Source organism: Xenia sp. Carnegie-2017, unplaced genomic scaffold (genome assembly GCF_021976095.1).
Source record: "Xenia sp. Carnegie-2017 unplaced genomic scaffold, XeniaSp_v1 HiC_scaffold_23, whole genome shotgun sequence".
NCBI lineage: Eukaryota > Metazoa > Cnidaria > Anthozoa > Malacalcyonacea > Xeniidae > Xenia > Xenia sp. Carnegie-2017.
The window spans coordinates 623,773-638,477 of NW_025813486.1; the positions used below are offsets into that span (position 1 = coordinate 623,773).

General features: G+C 35.3%; 1 protein-coding gene and 1 long non-coding RNA gene across 2 annotated transcripts in view; both read left to right on the plus strand.

The window, feature by feature from the left end:
- The window catches only part of LOC124447935 (ankyrin repeat and fibronectin type-III domain-containing protein 1-like), a 28,318-nt gene extending 17,300 nt beyond the window's left edge, over positions 1–11,018 (plus strand). Inside the window, exons 9-31 of the mRNA XM_046998931.1 lie at positions 54–157; positions 232–341; positions 541–619; positions 694–807; positions 1,464–1,561; positions 2,193–2,281; positions 2,635–2,638; positions 2,763–2,820; positions 3,220–3,325; positions 3,500–3,635; positions 3,925–4,038; positions 4,349–4,444; positions 5,315–5,446; positions 6,478–6,521; positions 6,765–6,887; positions 7,007–7,040; positions 7,247–7,348; positions 8,049–8,220; positions 8,366–8,466; positions 8,544–8,609; positions 9,122–9,311; positions 9,400–9,482; positions 10,296–11,018. Of these exons, the coding sequence (XP_046854887.1) occupies positions 54–157; positions 232–341; positions 541–619; positions 694–807; positions 1,464–1,561; positions 2,193–2,281; positions 2,635–2,638; positions 2,763–2,820; positions 3,220–3,325; positions 3,500–3,635; positions 3,925–4,038; positions 4,349–4,444; positions 5,315–5,446; positions 6,478–6,521; positions 6,765–6,887; positions 7,007–7,040; positions 7,247–7,348; positions 8,049–8,220; positions 8,366–8,466; positions 8,544–8,609; positions 9,122–9,311; positions 9,400–9,482; positions 10,296–10,577 (2,437 nt within the window). The 3' untranslated portion in view covers positions 10,578–11,018. The remainder of the gene's footprint in view (positions 1–53; positions 158–231; positions 342–540; positions 620–693; positions 808–1,463; positions 1,562–2,192; positions 2,282–2,634; positions 2,639–2,762; positions 2,821–3,219; positions 3,326–3,499; positions 3,636–3,924; positions 4,039–4,348; positions 4,445–5,314; positions 5,447–6,477; positions 6,522–6,764; positions 6,888–7,006; positions 7,041–7,246; positions 7,349–8,048; positions 8,221–8,365; positions 8,467–8,543; positions 8,610–9,121; positions 9,312–9,399; positions 9,483–10,295) is intronic.
- A 539-nt stretch (positions 11,019–11,557) lies between these two features.
- On the plus strand, positions 11,558–14,134 carry LOC124447928. The gene is made up of 2 exons (XR_006948885.1): positions 11,558–11,697; positions 13,187–14,134. It is a non-coding gene; the product is annotated as an uncharacterized LOC124447928 (long non-coding RNA).
- Positions 14,135–14,705: the final 571 nt, after the last annotated feature.

Here is a 14,705-nt window from a genome sequence, read left to right on the forward strand (position 1 = left end):
GAAAATCAACCAATCACATTTTGCACTAATTTATCTTCTTTAAAATTTTTCAGATTTAACGATGATGGCTTTTCGCCACTTGACATCTCTTTAATGTTGCAATCGGACTCAATTACAAGTCAGTTGTTGGAACACAACGCAAGAGAAAGCAACCGACGTAAGTCATTAATCATTAAGGTTTAACAGGTTGTATTGTTTAGTGGCGATATCCTAACGATTTTCTGTCTTCAGTTTCAGCCTCCTTGTTGGAAAATCATCTAAAAATGCTTCAAACCTTTGCGGAGGAACAAGTGGAACAATACGTTGCTGATGTCGTCAATAAAGGTTCTACTGATGCTAAGGTATGAATTGAGTAGATTGTTATCAAGAATTATACTTGTGCCATATTGAGGATGGTACATAGGAAATCAATGTACTTGATCTCCTTATACTTATGTCATAGTGAAGATGGTACTTAAGAAATTAATGTACTTGATCTACTTATACTTATGTCATAGTGAGGATAGTGCATAAGAAATCAACTTATGTTTCCCATTACAGGATAGTGAGAAACATTTAAAAGAATGCGAGTGGCGACTCCATCTTTTAAAGAAAATGTTGGTTGGTTTCCAAGGTCTACGTGAGTATTTTCTGCTGTCGCATCACGTCAAGTTGTCATTTCTTACGTTATTAAATGAATTTTCTTCTTGATAGAGTTGCCATCTCGTGCGACGACAGTATTTCTGTCAGCGGCATCTGAGACCTCCCTTCTCGTACGTTTCTCTGGTCCAGTTGGTGGAAAGGCAAACCCCGTTACGAAATTTCGAGGTAATTTGAATTTTCCTGCTTTTCTCAAGGATCCAGCCGGATAACTATGTATTATTTGCTCATTATTTGTCATCAGGAGTCGGCTGCACAAAGCCCAAAAGGATAGCGTTATCCATTGGATAGTATAAGTTTCAAACTTGTAAAAAAGATGTTTATGTTTTCCTAACGACAAAGAAATTTTGTAATCTTAGAAGGAATATTGTCTTTCAGTGATTGCTCAGTTCAAATCTTATATTTTTCTTTTTAAAGATGTTTTTAAAAGCTCAAAAAAATAAGCTATCCAATCCAATGGATAACGCTTTTTGGCGTTCGTGTAACTGGCCCCAGTGCTTTATTCGTGCGAAGTTTCCATAGAAACTGTGCAATGACGTGATGAGTGGCGATTCATACATAGTGCAAACTATTCGGGGAGGGAGGGTAAACGAGAGTTTAGTTGTCCGATAATTTATTTCATGTTAATTATGACGCTTTTTTCTATCATGAATTGCATTTTAAGTGTGCAGTTGATAGGATAATAATGTATCAAATTTATTTAAGTCCGTTTTTCATCAAAAATGAATTAATATTTCATAACATATGGTTTTGAAAGTACGGTTCACTTTAGTACAAAGAGGATGTTCTACGTAGCTTATTAATCATTGTCAATGTTTTGACAGTTCAGTGGAGCCGTGAAAAAGCTTTCGATAATCTGGACGGTGAATATTTTTCTCATGATGTATTAGATCGTCAGTATATCATTACTGGACTTCAGAAGGTAACTCGTAATGGATGTAAATAATGGTTTACTTGATTCAACGAGCATTTAGATTTAACTCTATTCCAGATTGTAATGTTTGCAGAAAAATTGTCTGACGTTTTGCTTTCCTAAGCAATGTCAATGACATAAAAATGATTCGTCATTTTTGTAAATTTTTACAAACTGGAATAACTATAAATATAACTTACATGAAAATTACTGAACTCACATTCAAACTATTCGAAGAAACGAGGGTTCAGATTTGAAGGATTTACATTAGGCAACGAGATTTTATATACGAAGGATTAAGTTATCAAGGAGTAAGGCAACAAAGATTTAGATGGTGAAGATTAAGGTGTCTAGGGATTAGTTTACAGGGATTTACATGGTGAGAATTATAGTATTAAGGAATGAGTTTAAAAGGACTTAAATGGGGAGGTATAAGGTGTCTAGGAATTAGTTTACAAGGATTTACATGATTAAGAATAAGTTAACTAGAAATTTGGTGACAAGAATTAAGAAAAACTGGAATATGTTATGTTGAGGTTTTTGATATTCATGGTTTTTAAATTTCGTTTTTTTATCATCATAAACCAGATATTTTATAACATGACTTTCTTTATCCGGTAATTATTATTATTCGTTACAGTCTATCGCATATTATGTTCGAGTTTCTGTGGGCAATATCAAAGGCTACGGTGAATGGATGATCTCTTGTCCACCTTGTGGTCCCATCAAGTAAAATTTTAGTTTCCAGTCCATTATGTGTAGTCTCATCAAGTAAGATTTTAGTTTCCAGTCCATCATGTGGGATCTCATCAAATAAAACTTTAGTTTCCAATCCATTATGTGTAGTCTCATGAAGTTTCCAGTTCACCTTGTGTGGTCCAATTAAGTAAGACTTTAGTTTCCAGTCCATCTCGTATTTCCCTTATAGCAATTCTCGCGTTTCCAGTCCACCTTGTGTGGTCCCAGCAAGCAAGACTACACCAAACTACTTTGAAACATATTTTTCATCTCGGAAGCTTGAAACATATTTTTCATCTCGGAAGCTTTTTTCTGTTTAAATTTACTTCAATTATTTCTGATAGGCTGGCATGAAATAGACGATAGTATTCCAAGATTCCAAGGAAAACTTGATCAAATTGCCAAGCTTTTCGAGGAGGTTCAAATTCACCAAACAAACTCTCGAATACCACGTGAAAACAAAATCGTTTAGGCTGCGTCGTTTCCACAAATGCACCGCAAACGAGCGAGCTCATGGCACGTTGTTACTGGTAAACATTCAAACTTGTATTTTTATCAATTTAAGTCTTATTAGTATGAATATATGAATGTGATTTTTTAATATGGATATGAGTGGATAAATAAGTTAATATATGTATTTTTATCAATTTAAGTCTTATGAGTATGAATATATGAATGTGATTTTTTAATATGGATATGAGTGGATAAATAAGTTAATATATGTATTAGGAAGGGTATATGGTGACAGGTATGAACTATGATAATGGCTAGGAGAGGATAATTTGTAGTTGTAAGAGTTAAGATTTGTGGGTATGGACTATGAATAGGGTAACATAGATATAAGGAAGGATGTTGGATAAGTATGTATATTTAGTAATGATAGGATGATGGATATGTTGATATAGATGGGGGTATGTTGGGTTTTTCAGGAAGCGACGTCTATTACCTGGATAGAAAGGACAGTAAAAAGCGAACTTTTGCGAAATACGCCAAACTTCTGACGTCGACTCCGAAATTTGTTAAGGAAGTTAAAAGGTGAGATTTGACGTTGGGCATTGAGCGTTATTGATTGGTGGTTTTGAATTGTGGTGATATTGTGAAGTACACGTGCAGTTTTAAATCAACGGCTGGGTAATACCTAAAGAAGATATTCTTTATGTTTTGACATGCCCGTGATGATGTTTCTTTGCATTAATTTCTATGTTGTAGAGGTATATATTTAGCGACATTGTTCTACACTAAAGATGACAAGATCTTAGTGACGCTTGACGACAATTTACCGATTGTTGAAGTCGACGATCATTCCGCTGGATCTTTTACTCAAGAGTTTCAATGGCTATTGAAGGTAGTCTCCTAACTGTATTCTGACATCTAGAACCTCTTCCTTGTTGCATGTCAACCGTGTTAAAGTGCATATCTAACGTCTTTAACCACAGCCTTCCTTGTTGCATGTCAATCTTAATCAATGAAATGTATGAATATTTGATATATCGACAAAAAAGCTTGGAACGTAATTTCTGTAAAAAATTAAAAGAAATAACATTACAGTTCCACAAGTTCTGTCAATCGATGAAAACCAACTACGTATGAACAAAGTTATATGACTCTTCGGTGAAATTAATTCTTCACCTTAGGTTGGCTGTACTTGGCAAGATATAAAGTTATTAAAAGATCAAGTTGAGCGAAATCTTTCGTCGACAACTGTGTATCTACGTGGACGTTTATTGCAAGCTTTGGATACACTTCAGGTACTGATTACTTAAATTTCATTACGTAATAAGTGAGGCAAGCCGCCATCTTGGAAGGTGGCAAAACTGACGATATTTACGACTAAAATATGCTTTTGCTGAGTTGATATAGAGTCGCAAAGTTGATAGTCTAGGTTCGATTCTTAAAATGTTTGATAGGATGGTTTTTTAAACTTTGTTTTAACTTATTTTTCAATTTGAGTTTTGCTTTTTTCCACCTTTCAATATGGCGTCCTTGCCTCATCTTGACATGATAGTTAAACATCTAGAAGACTGGGCTCTAAATCGTTAGTTTTTGTACCTTTTTTAGGCTGGTGTTGGCTGCGATGATCTTGGTCAGCTGCATTATCAAATTATCAAAGATAAAAATGGAACAAATATTATCGTTATTACCAAAAGAATTAAGGTCAGCGGTGTGGTAAAATTATTGAAAAAAGAATTAAGGTCAGCGGTGCTGTAAAATTATTGAAAAAAGAATTAAGGTCAGCGGTGTGGTAAAATTATTGAAAAATGGAATTAAGGTCATGGGTAAAATTATTGAAAAATTTATCGTGTGGTAAAATTATTGAAAAAAGAATTAAGGTCAGCGGTGTGGTAAAATTACTGAAATTTTTCAAAAATTGCCCTTGAAAGTCATTCAAAAGTACTTATAAACTCTGCCTACCGTTGGTGTATGATTACCGCTAAGTTTGTCAAAACGTCTGTCAACCCTAAAGCCGCTTACAGGCGAGCAAATTTTTTTTGACAAATTTTTATGTTGCAAATGTCATTTGCCCGTCGGCATGGGACTTTTTAGCAAAGTTTTCTTTGACAAATACATTTGTTCAAAAGTTAGCATGTCAGCTTTTAAACAAATGCATTTCTCATAGAAAATTTGCCACATGACTGATTTTGTTCGTCTGTAAGGTCTACAAAGATAATATGACAAATCAACCAAATGTGATATGTTGATACGTACAGACGATCAAAGAAATTCGCCACATAAAAATTTGTCGTAAAAAGTTTTTTGCCCATACACACACAGGCTAGCGAGTATTTGTCATAGAAAATTTGTTCGTCTGTAAGTTGCTTAACCCTAACACCATAAATTCTTTTGATGGACTGCACTAACATGGATGATCTACTTTGTAACGATACTCCAAGGCTCAAACCATTCACTATGAAGTCGACTTTCTTGAAATGAGATTTTGAATGATATGAAGGCCGTGTATATTTACCCTGGGTATTTTTCGTCTCTAAAAATTATATCGACAATAGTGTACATTTTTATTGTCAGAATCCTAGTTTCATCCGTTCGCGAACTCTTTCCATGAAATGGACTTCGCTATCAAAACTTGAACGAAAATCGATGACGAGGGACACCGAAGATACACCGAGTGCTTTGAATCTTGTCAAGTCATCCATCCAGGTATTATATAGCGACAAGATAGCTGAAAATGTTTTACCCGAATGATCTAAGGACGTTGTTCTGTATTTTTTATGGTAGCTGCTGGCGCTCATTGTACTCTGATTTACACTGATAATTCGCTCCATGTTTATATCATAATAAAGTAAATGGTTTGAACCCGGACTATACCAATCTGGACGATCTACATTTACAGACATGTAACGATACTCCCGGGTTCAAACCATTTACTTTATTACGATCATTTGGACGACAGAGCGAACAACTTGCTAACGACTACATTTTTGACTCTGAAGATGACTACCGCTAAGGTTGTCGAAACGTCAGTCAACAACAACAAAAACAGTCCTTCTCAGGACTATACCAATCTGGACGATCTGCATTTACAAACATGTATTTATATCATAGGTAGAAATTTATTACAGTGATTAGATGCTAGCTGTGTTTTGTTGATCTACGTGTTTTTATATAGACTAGTCCAACCGACCTGAATACTTTATTTCCATATACTAAATCTGGGCAATTATCTGAAAATGAGCCTGCATAGAAATATTTTAATACTACTTGTATATGGCTATGTTATGTAATGTTAGTCTGTCTATTTTGGTTTAAATTTTGATTATTAGATGTTCTATTACATGTATTTTTCATTACTTTTTCTATCAATGTTCACTAGACGGGCGAAAAGGCTTTGGAAAACTTCAATTTTTGTGATGCAGCATAAATGCCTTTGTATCTCTGTGATGATTAATGAAAGACTTGTTCACCATATAATTTTAATATAAAGTTGCCCTAAGACACAATATCCAACACTTTGTAAGGCCTTGATTACTGTCCACGCTTAGAGCCAAGAATAACAAAAGGATTACAGTGTAAATGTCACAAACGTGACGGGGAAAATAGCCCTACAATGATCAGATGCTACATAGCTATTTTTTTGTTATATGTAGACTAGAAATCGGCTCACGATAGAGTAATGTAGGAAATCAACTTTGAGTGTATAAATTAGGGATTTAACTTCATCATTCATTTAGGATATGATATCTTACCATCAACAAACCAAGAAACCTCTAGAAAAGTAAGTATTGTTTCTTCTCTCGAAATAGCCACTTTTGTGGTGTCACCAGCAAGAGAATGTTTTTGATCTGAAAGAGGTGTCTTTTCTTGAACATATAGCTAATGACACTGAAGTTTAATGTTTATGTTTAAGCGAATGTGCGCGTAGTTAAATGTTTTTGGAAGATAGATCTTATGACGGTTTCAACTATTGTTCTTTGGCTGTTTCATCTTTGACTAAACGATGTCGTGTACCATGTTCTAGAGGTTTATACCTGGGTCTAATGAAACTTCGTACATCTGTTGACTCCATAAACATCACCGTACCACGAGATTCACCGAACATTTTACCTTACGTTAAAGTCAGAGACAATCCTCATGTTTCCAGGTAAATTGCACTGTCAATTGTCACTTGTACAGCAGTGTTGTGTACATTCATGTGACATGTACATGTGTTGTCCATGTGTTGTGTTGCTAATAGAACTGCATCTTTTATCTCTTTTATAGAGAAGAATGGGAGTGGTTGACTGGCTTGGCGACGGTAAGGATTAGTTCAAATACATAAATAGATTGAGTTAAAAATTTCACACTTTTGATATATTTGGCTGAAGACCAGAACGCTGGCTTTTAGATTGCTTTTTTGCTTCATATAGTCCATCCATTTTTGAGCTGCTTTCGGAGCGTAAAAAGATATTTCTCATTGACTTGATATAGTAGTTATGTGTATTCTTTCTTTTTTATATCAAGACTCCTAGCGAAGATCTTGCATCGGAAACACCTCCTAGTTTCCAATCCACTTTGGAACACGCGGTTAAAACACTCCTCGATGATATTGGCATCAGTAGACAGGTATTTGAAATGAATTATTTCATGTTGTTACGAGTTCTATAGCGCGTTCAGACTGAGTGCCCCGGTACGGTGCTCAGGCACGGGCAACAATGTGAACACAACATTTTGATGGTGCCCGAGTCAAAATGCCCGGGTATGGGCACCTCGAAAATAGGTAGTACCCGAGTACAATGCTCGGGTACGGGCACCAATGTGAACACAACATTTTGATGGTGTCCGAGTCAAAGCGCCCGGGCATGGGCACCACGAAAAAGACAGTACCCGAGTACAATGCTCGGGCACGGACACCAATGTGAACGACGACACCTAAATGAATAAACGTGTACAGAGAAGCTTCTATTCTGCACATGGTTTTAAAACTTGTGTACAGTGAAAAAAGTGAAATTATAAATAAACGAAGCTAGTGGGTACTACGTAGTGTGAACGGCCTGAGGATTTGTGCCCGAACCAGGGTATCGTTCTCCTGCACTCAATCTGAACGCGCTGTAAAACACCTGACTAGAAGTTTACGTACTAAATTATTCTTGTACAAATTGATTTTTCAATCAATTTCATTGTTAAACTGAAGATATTCTTTGTAAAGTCATTTCAATGGACCAATGCAGCTAAAGTATTATATGTATTTATGTTAATACTACATGACGTACCATCGTTCCTTGTCAAAGATTTCTATACAGTTTGGATATTGTTTTTAATGTAGGAGTGTGCTGATTACCGTATTTATGATCGCGAGGTGGTTGAACTGAGTAAAGATGTGTCCCTATTGATCCTTGTACCATCCCCAAAAGATGTTTGCTCGTGTCCTGGTGATGGAGATATTTTCTCAAACGATGATCGATTTCTATCGATTCCTGTCCCTGTATTTGAGATGAGTAAGTGGTGACAGAGTATGTTTATGCTACGTGTGAAAGATCGCAAATATCTTTAGTTTATGGACATTGCCCAATTTGAGCATTTGTCAAAAACAAGTGAGGAAGACGCGGTTCATGTTTGTGAGAAATATGTTTTTATTTTTAGATGTTATGAAAACGTATCAAAACCAATTTATATGTCACTATTCAAGACTGTCTTCCATTCTTGATATGGCGCTGCTTATTAGTCAACACGATTGTAGAAAGGTATTTCATTTCTTTTCATTTTTTTAGTTAACGGATAGAAATTTTGGCTCTTACCATTGTCTTTTTATTTAATTTAGGCTATCTTAGATGACGAAGTTAAAGAAACCAAAGCAACACAAAATACACTTAGTAATTTTCAAAAAGTGAGACGCAGTTTGAACTTTATTATGAGCTAATCTTATCCAGGGACCCGCGGAAGATTGATAATTGAGAAAGGGCATGTGCAAATATTCATATGTTATAATTTCTAATCACAATTGATTTCAATAGAAACTGATAAAGGAGAATATGCAAACGTATATGAACCCACCCCTTCTTCATGATCAATTTTCTTACGTCCCTGTAATTATTTTTTATCTGTGACAGTTTTCAGTTCCTTGATCTTGAATTGCACTAAATAGTCATGTTACATACATCTGTTATCAGTGCGAGAGGAAAACTAAACTAAACTTGCCAATTGCCATAATTGTATTAGGTAGTTTTGTAGTTGATTTTTAAGGATTCAGCTAGGATCATTTGTCAACTAGTTAATTGTTTTATAGAAAAAACAAACATACGTATGCTTTGTTTCACTGAATAGTTCCAGCAGTAGATCTTCCTGAATATTAAACATCAATTATCTCAGAATGATCCCATATTATCCCTTTCTAACTAGGAGTTAGACGAGACGTGGAAGGGTATGAGATGGTTATTGGACATTCTACACTATACACGTGATAGAGAATGCGTCAGTGGTATACCGCTGGATCTCGTCTTTGACACCCAACGACCCTGTGGTCCGGAAGCCGACGATTGTCATCGGAAGCACTCGGAACTGAAAAACTTGAGTACATTAACTACAAATAGTAAGTTGAAAAAATAAGTTCTCTCTGTAATTCAGTTAGTTTTTCACATCTTTACAATTCATCTTTCATCATTTTTTTTGTTTTCTAGGTGATGCTTCGAGTTTAGAAAGTGGAGTTCTGAAGATTTATTCCTCATGTGAGACTGGTCTTGCTCCAGGAAGAAGTGTAAAGGTTGGTTTTCATACACTTGTTGTAGTTTTACATGTTGTCTTGTTTTTATTAGCGAAATTTATTTCGCCTCCAAAGAATACAAACGCAGTGCAGTGAACGCAAAATTTTCAAGTTTGAACAACAGACCCCAACAATCTTATGCGTAATGTATGATAATTTAGAACTTTATCAATTCTTAAATTTTCTCATTCCTGATCACTTTCAAGCCTTTGGGTGCATCATTGTGAAGATCTTGCTGTTAGTAGTTATTTTGATTTCCCAGGTGCAGAAAAACTAGAGTAGTAACATTAAGATAAGTAATATCTGCCCGTAGCTGACAATATTTTATTCCACCGTTGGCTTAGCATAGTCATTAAGCATTGAAATGATCACAACTTTTTATATACACCTCGTATACTTTCATATCAGTACCCAATATTCTACAATTTATCCATTTCTATCCCACGTAGCTTCACTTATCCTTCAACACAACTGTAGAACAAGTTGTGTACTTGGTTGTTCGCCATAATTCTACAATTTATCCATTTCTATCCCTCTTAGCTTCACGTACCCTCCGAAACAACATTAGAACAAGTTGTGTACTTGGTTGTTCGTCATTATTCTACAATTTATCCATTTCTATCCCTCTTAGCTTCACGTATCCTCCGACACAACAGTAGAACAAGTTGTGTACTTGGTTGTTTGCCATAATTCTACAATTTATCCATTTCTATCCCTCTTAGCTTCACGTACCCCCCGAAACAACATTAGAACAAGTTGTGTACTTGGTTGTTCGTCATTATTCTACAATTTATCCATTTCTATCCCTCTTAGCTTCACGTATCCTCCGACACAACAGTAGAACAAGTTGTGTACTTGGTTGTTCGCCAACTAGAGAAACTCGTCCAGCAAAAGAACCCGGATACAAAACTACTGACCGAAGAGAAGGTGAAAGAATTTTGTTTAGTTGCTGTAATTGGCGCCCGCGAACGTTGTCTCAGCGATGATTATAAAATACTACAGCTTCAAAATCCTTGGGTCAAGGGAAAACTGTTTGTGCGCCTGCGCGTCGAAGCTATTGCTGCTAATAATCGTTCAACGTCTACGTTAGTGTGATATCGAATCAACACATTCTGATTGGTTCACGTTTTGTTGATTCAGCCGTCAAATATCTGGCGCGATATTTTGCTAGCTCCCCCCGGCCAAGCGATCCGTCTTAATAGAACTAGTATAGATGTTGCTAGACACCACAATATTTGAAGGAGGGGAATCTGGTTGTGTTGATATTTCTTTGACGACAGGAACGTCAACCGGAAATAGAAAAATAGAGTTCACCTTATGCCATTTATTCAAATGTCGACGTTATTTCAGGAAATAGTTATGTTACGGACATGAAAAAACATGTTAAAAGACAGATGTTTAAAATTATGTTAATTCTAGATATGTATATTGTTAAAAAATATTGTTGTTATTTGCTCTTGTTTGCTGTATGCATGTGTTGTATGCAGTTGTGGGAGCTGGTCTCCATTGTTTATATTATAGAAAAATTGAAATTGATTAGAACTAGCTATGTTTTGAGCAATTTGATTGGTCAGAAATACACATGACGTAACCGTCTCTTGTGTTTCGGATTTTTAGAGATGAGATCTAGCGAGCAATTTTATAAGATTTGTTGACTTCAGTAATTCAAAAGGATAACCTGGAACCAGGTATAATTACCCCCTCCTTTGCCTTCTTTCTTTACGCCAATCATGCTTCTCATCAAGTTTATATGCTCACACGCAAACCGGCAAACGGACATTTATCAAAAATTCAAGATGAACATTCGAGCTTGCATGTTATCTTTGGAAAACGTTTAAGTTTTATACCCTTCCTGGTTCTTATACCAGTCATATATGATTCCTCCAGTATGACACGTCGATTGTTTTGTTCATTGTGTATTATAAGACCTGGAAGAACATTTCAACAAAATTACTATAAATTATTAGCGCGCGGCCTGTGGTCAAAACATGGCGGATTTTGGTTGTCAGAGTCAGCGGAAAGACGTGGGCTCGCTAATTAAAATGTTTTTTGCCCGCCCGGATATTGTCAACCATAATGGCGATACTACAAAATATCAATGCCATTATTCCAAGCCCAAACACTTTAAAAAAATTTATCTATTAAACATGCTGCAAACTTGTGTGGTATACGGATGCTAAATTACTGCCAGAATAGGAAATATTTCATGACATCGGTAAGCAATGTAATATTGTTTAAAGTAAATGGTTTGAACCTGGGAGTATCGTTACATGTTTGTAAATGATGATCGTCCAGGTTGGTATAGTCCTGAGAAGGACTGTTTTTGTTGTTGTTGACTGACGTTTCAACAACCTCAGGACTTTATTAACCTGGACGATCATCATTTACAAACATGTAATACTGTTTATCATTTCAAGTGTTCAGTAGTTTGTTTTTAGTAAATAATTAAAGTATGATGGTATATATTTTGTGTATATTTTTACTACTAGGTTATAGTTTAAATTAAGTTTGTCCACTCTTGTTTTTGTTGTTTACTTAATCGCTTGTTTCACGAGGCAAAACAAATATCATATACTTTGTATACATGTCTATATCTGAAGAACGGTAACCAATGCTTTGCACAGCAGCTTCTTGGACATCCTTTTGTATCTGCTACTACCATGGCGCACGGCTTAAGCAATGATATCACTTAAGATAAGCTTGACGCTGAAAAAGATCAAGGGAGAAATCAACATGGCTGTGGTAATGGAGATCACGGGGCCTGAATTAAGTAATTAGTTTATAATTAGATGATTAGCATAATTTTAACCCCAAAAGCCTAAAACATGGTGGAACTAAATTAGTCAAGAACTGTAAACTGAATAAATTTCTTTTATATATAGATATATACACCACCTCCATGTGGTCCAAAAGCTCTGTTTTTATAAACAATGTTATACTCAGATATCTCAAGATTACAAGTATCATGTAAGCTATGTTTCTGCGATGAACACTACATCGGGTTTCTTGCTTGGCTGGGAAATCGCAGATTATTTTGAGCTTTTCCTTTTTAAATTCCATTTTTTTAAAACCATCATCAATTATTCATAATTGCACCAATTCAAAACCACATATTGTTAAGAATTGTGAAAAGAAAGCATTTAAAAACAAATAATTCATAATAACTAATAATTTGGAAGGTAAAACCAAATTTCCTTAAATTTTGCTTGATTAGCATATGCCATATTTTAGCCCCATGTGTTCAATATGCTTTTTTGCTGTGTGATTTTTGTATGCAAGCTATTTCTAAAGTGTTTCTTGGTGACAAAATTCTTAACATACAATTGTCTATTTCTTGCAGCAATTTTACTGTCAAATAAACATATGAAAGTCTAACTACCTGTTTTCCCAAAAGATTTTGCAAATCTTGAGTGCTAATAGATTTAGCAACTTTATCATAAGTTTTGCTAAAAGGCCAAAAAAAGAAAACTTTCTTAAATTTAACTATAAAAACCTGAACGTCACAAAAATTTCTTAACTAAAATTTGCCTTCCATTCTTTATCCTCGAAGTCGTGTTGGTCCATTAGAGCCCATTCTGCTCCTCCAACTCTAAATATGAGTCAAAAGATTCGCTTAAAAATTCTGGCAGTAGATAAATGCAGGACTCTACCATTATGTGCTTCACCGCAAGTGTTTTACCCAAAGCTTTTTATTCATTGAAAAGGTTGATTGAGATGTAGAAGAAAACAAGGAATCTTTAGATTGCTTTAAAGACAGTTGGGAGTCATATCTTGAACTACGGTAATTAACAAATGGAACCAGTGAACCAAAGTTTCCAGTGACATATAACATACCTTAACGTGATGTTTTTTATAAATCTGTGAGTTATGCAGGTTGGGGTGGATCCTGTGGTCATGATGCACCAATGATTGCTTACGATGCTTTGATGATGGCAAAAGATTCCTGGTTTCAATTGTGTTCTTGTTCTATGTTTCATGGTGGAGATAGGGACAGTACAGGAATATTGGCTGCAGCTTGGTGGGGTGGTATATATGGTAGGAAAAGGGTACCCCCAATGTAGAGTCCTGGGGACTTTTGATGTTGTTGTTGACTGACTTTTCAACAACCTTAGAGGTAGTCATCTTCAGGGTCAAGATAAATGAAGATGTTTGAAGATAACAACCGTTAGAAATGTCGAAACGTCAGTCACCAACATCATCAACAGTCTTTCTCAAGACTCTACAAACCTGGACGATCTACATCAACAAACTTGTAACATAAATTATGTTATGAAATTCTGTCTTGATGTACGTCAGGGTGATTGTGAATCACACAATAAATATTAGTACTTAATTATGCTAAAAATAAATTACTTTCTGAACAAAGTTTGAAGGAGAATCGGTTCAAGGCATGAACAGTTCTAAATTTCCAGCAAGGACGATTCCTTGGCTGGAGAGTAAGCTCGTTAACTAGATATTGGTGAAACTAGATGAGGAAGATTATCCGTAGGTTCATTTAACAAGACAAAGTGCAAGCTGAAAATGTTTTCTTGGGGACCACATAATTTTGTTAGGGTGTTAGCTAGGAGGTAGGGAGCCATGGTCCCTCAGTTTATATGTTAAAATATGCACGTAATTTGACTAAAAGATATTTAACAAGTTTCCAAAGCTTATTTTTGAAATTCTATCGCTTTATCGTTTACTCCAATTTTCCAAAACGCCACACCAAGATTACTAAATTAGTTAAAGACATGGTGACAGTAAAATAATTTGAAGTATATCGATTTTTATGATGTTACACAAATTTTAAGTGACTATAGCTTTGTTGTATGTTTAGGTTTTTATGCACGATTATCTAAAGACTAAAGTCCGTTTTACATGTCAAACTTCACATGAGCCGAATCCATTTAAAACAAAAGATAATGAAGAAGTTCATCTCATTTTCTTTTGTTTTTAATGCATTTGGCGCATGTAAAATTCGACGTTTAACACAGGCCAAACATATACATTAAAATGATTTAGATGTTAAAATTTTTTTGAAATACCAAAGCTTTTTCACGAAACTCTAAAGCTTTGTCGTATCCTGTAGTTTCATCTTTACCAAACCATACACATGAAAATTTAACTTTTACCAATCAAGACAATCTTTTCATCATTCAAAGTGACAATATCTTATCATGGAAGAGATTTGATGTTAGAAAACTGGCATTTTAATGTCAAGAAGCAATAAGAAAGCAACAACAA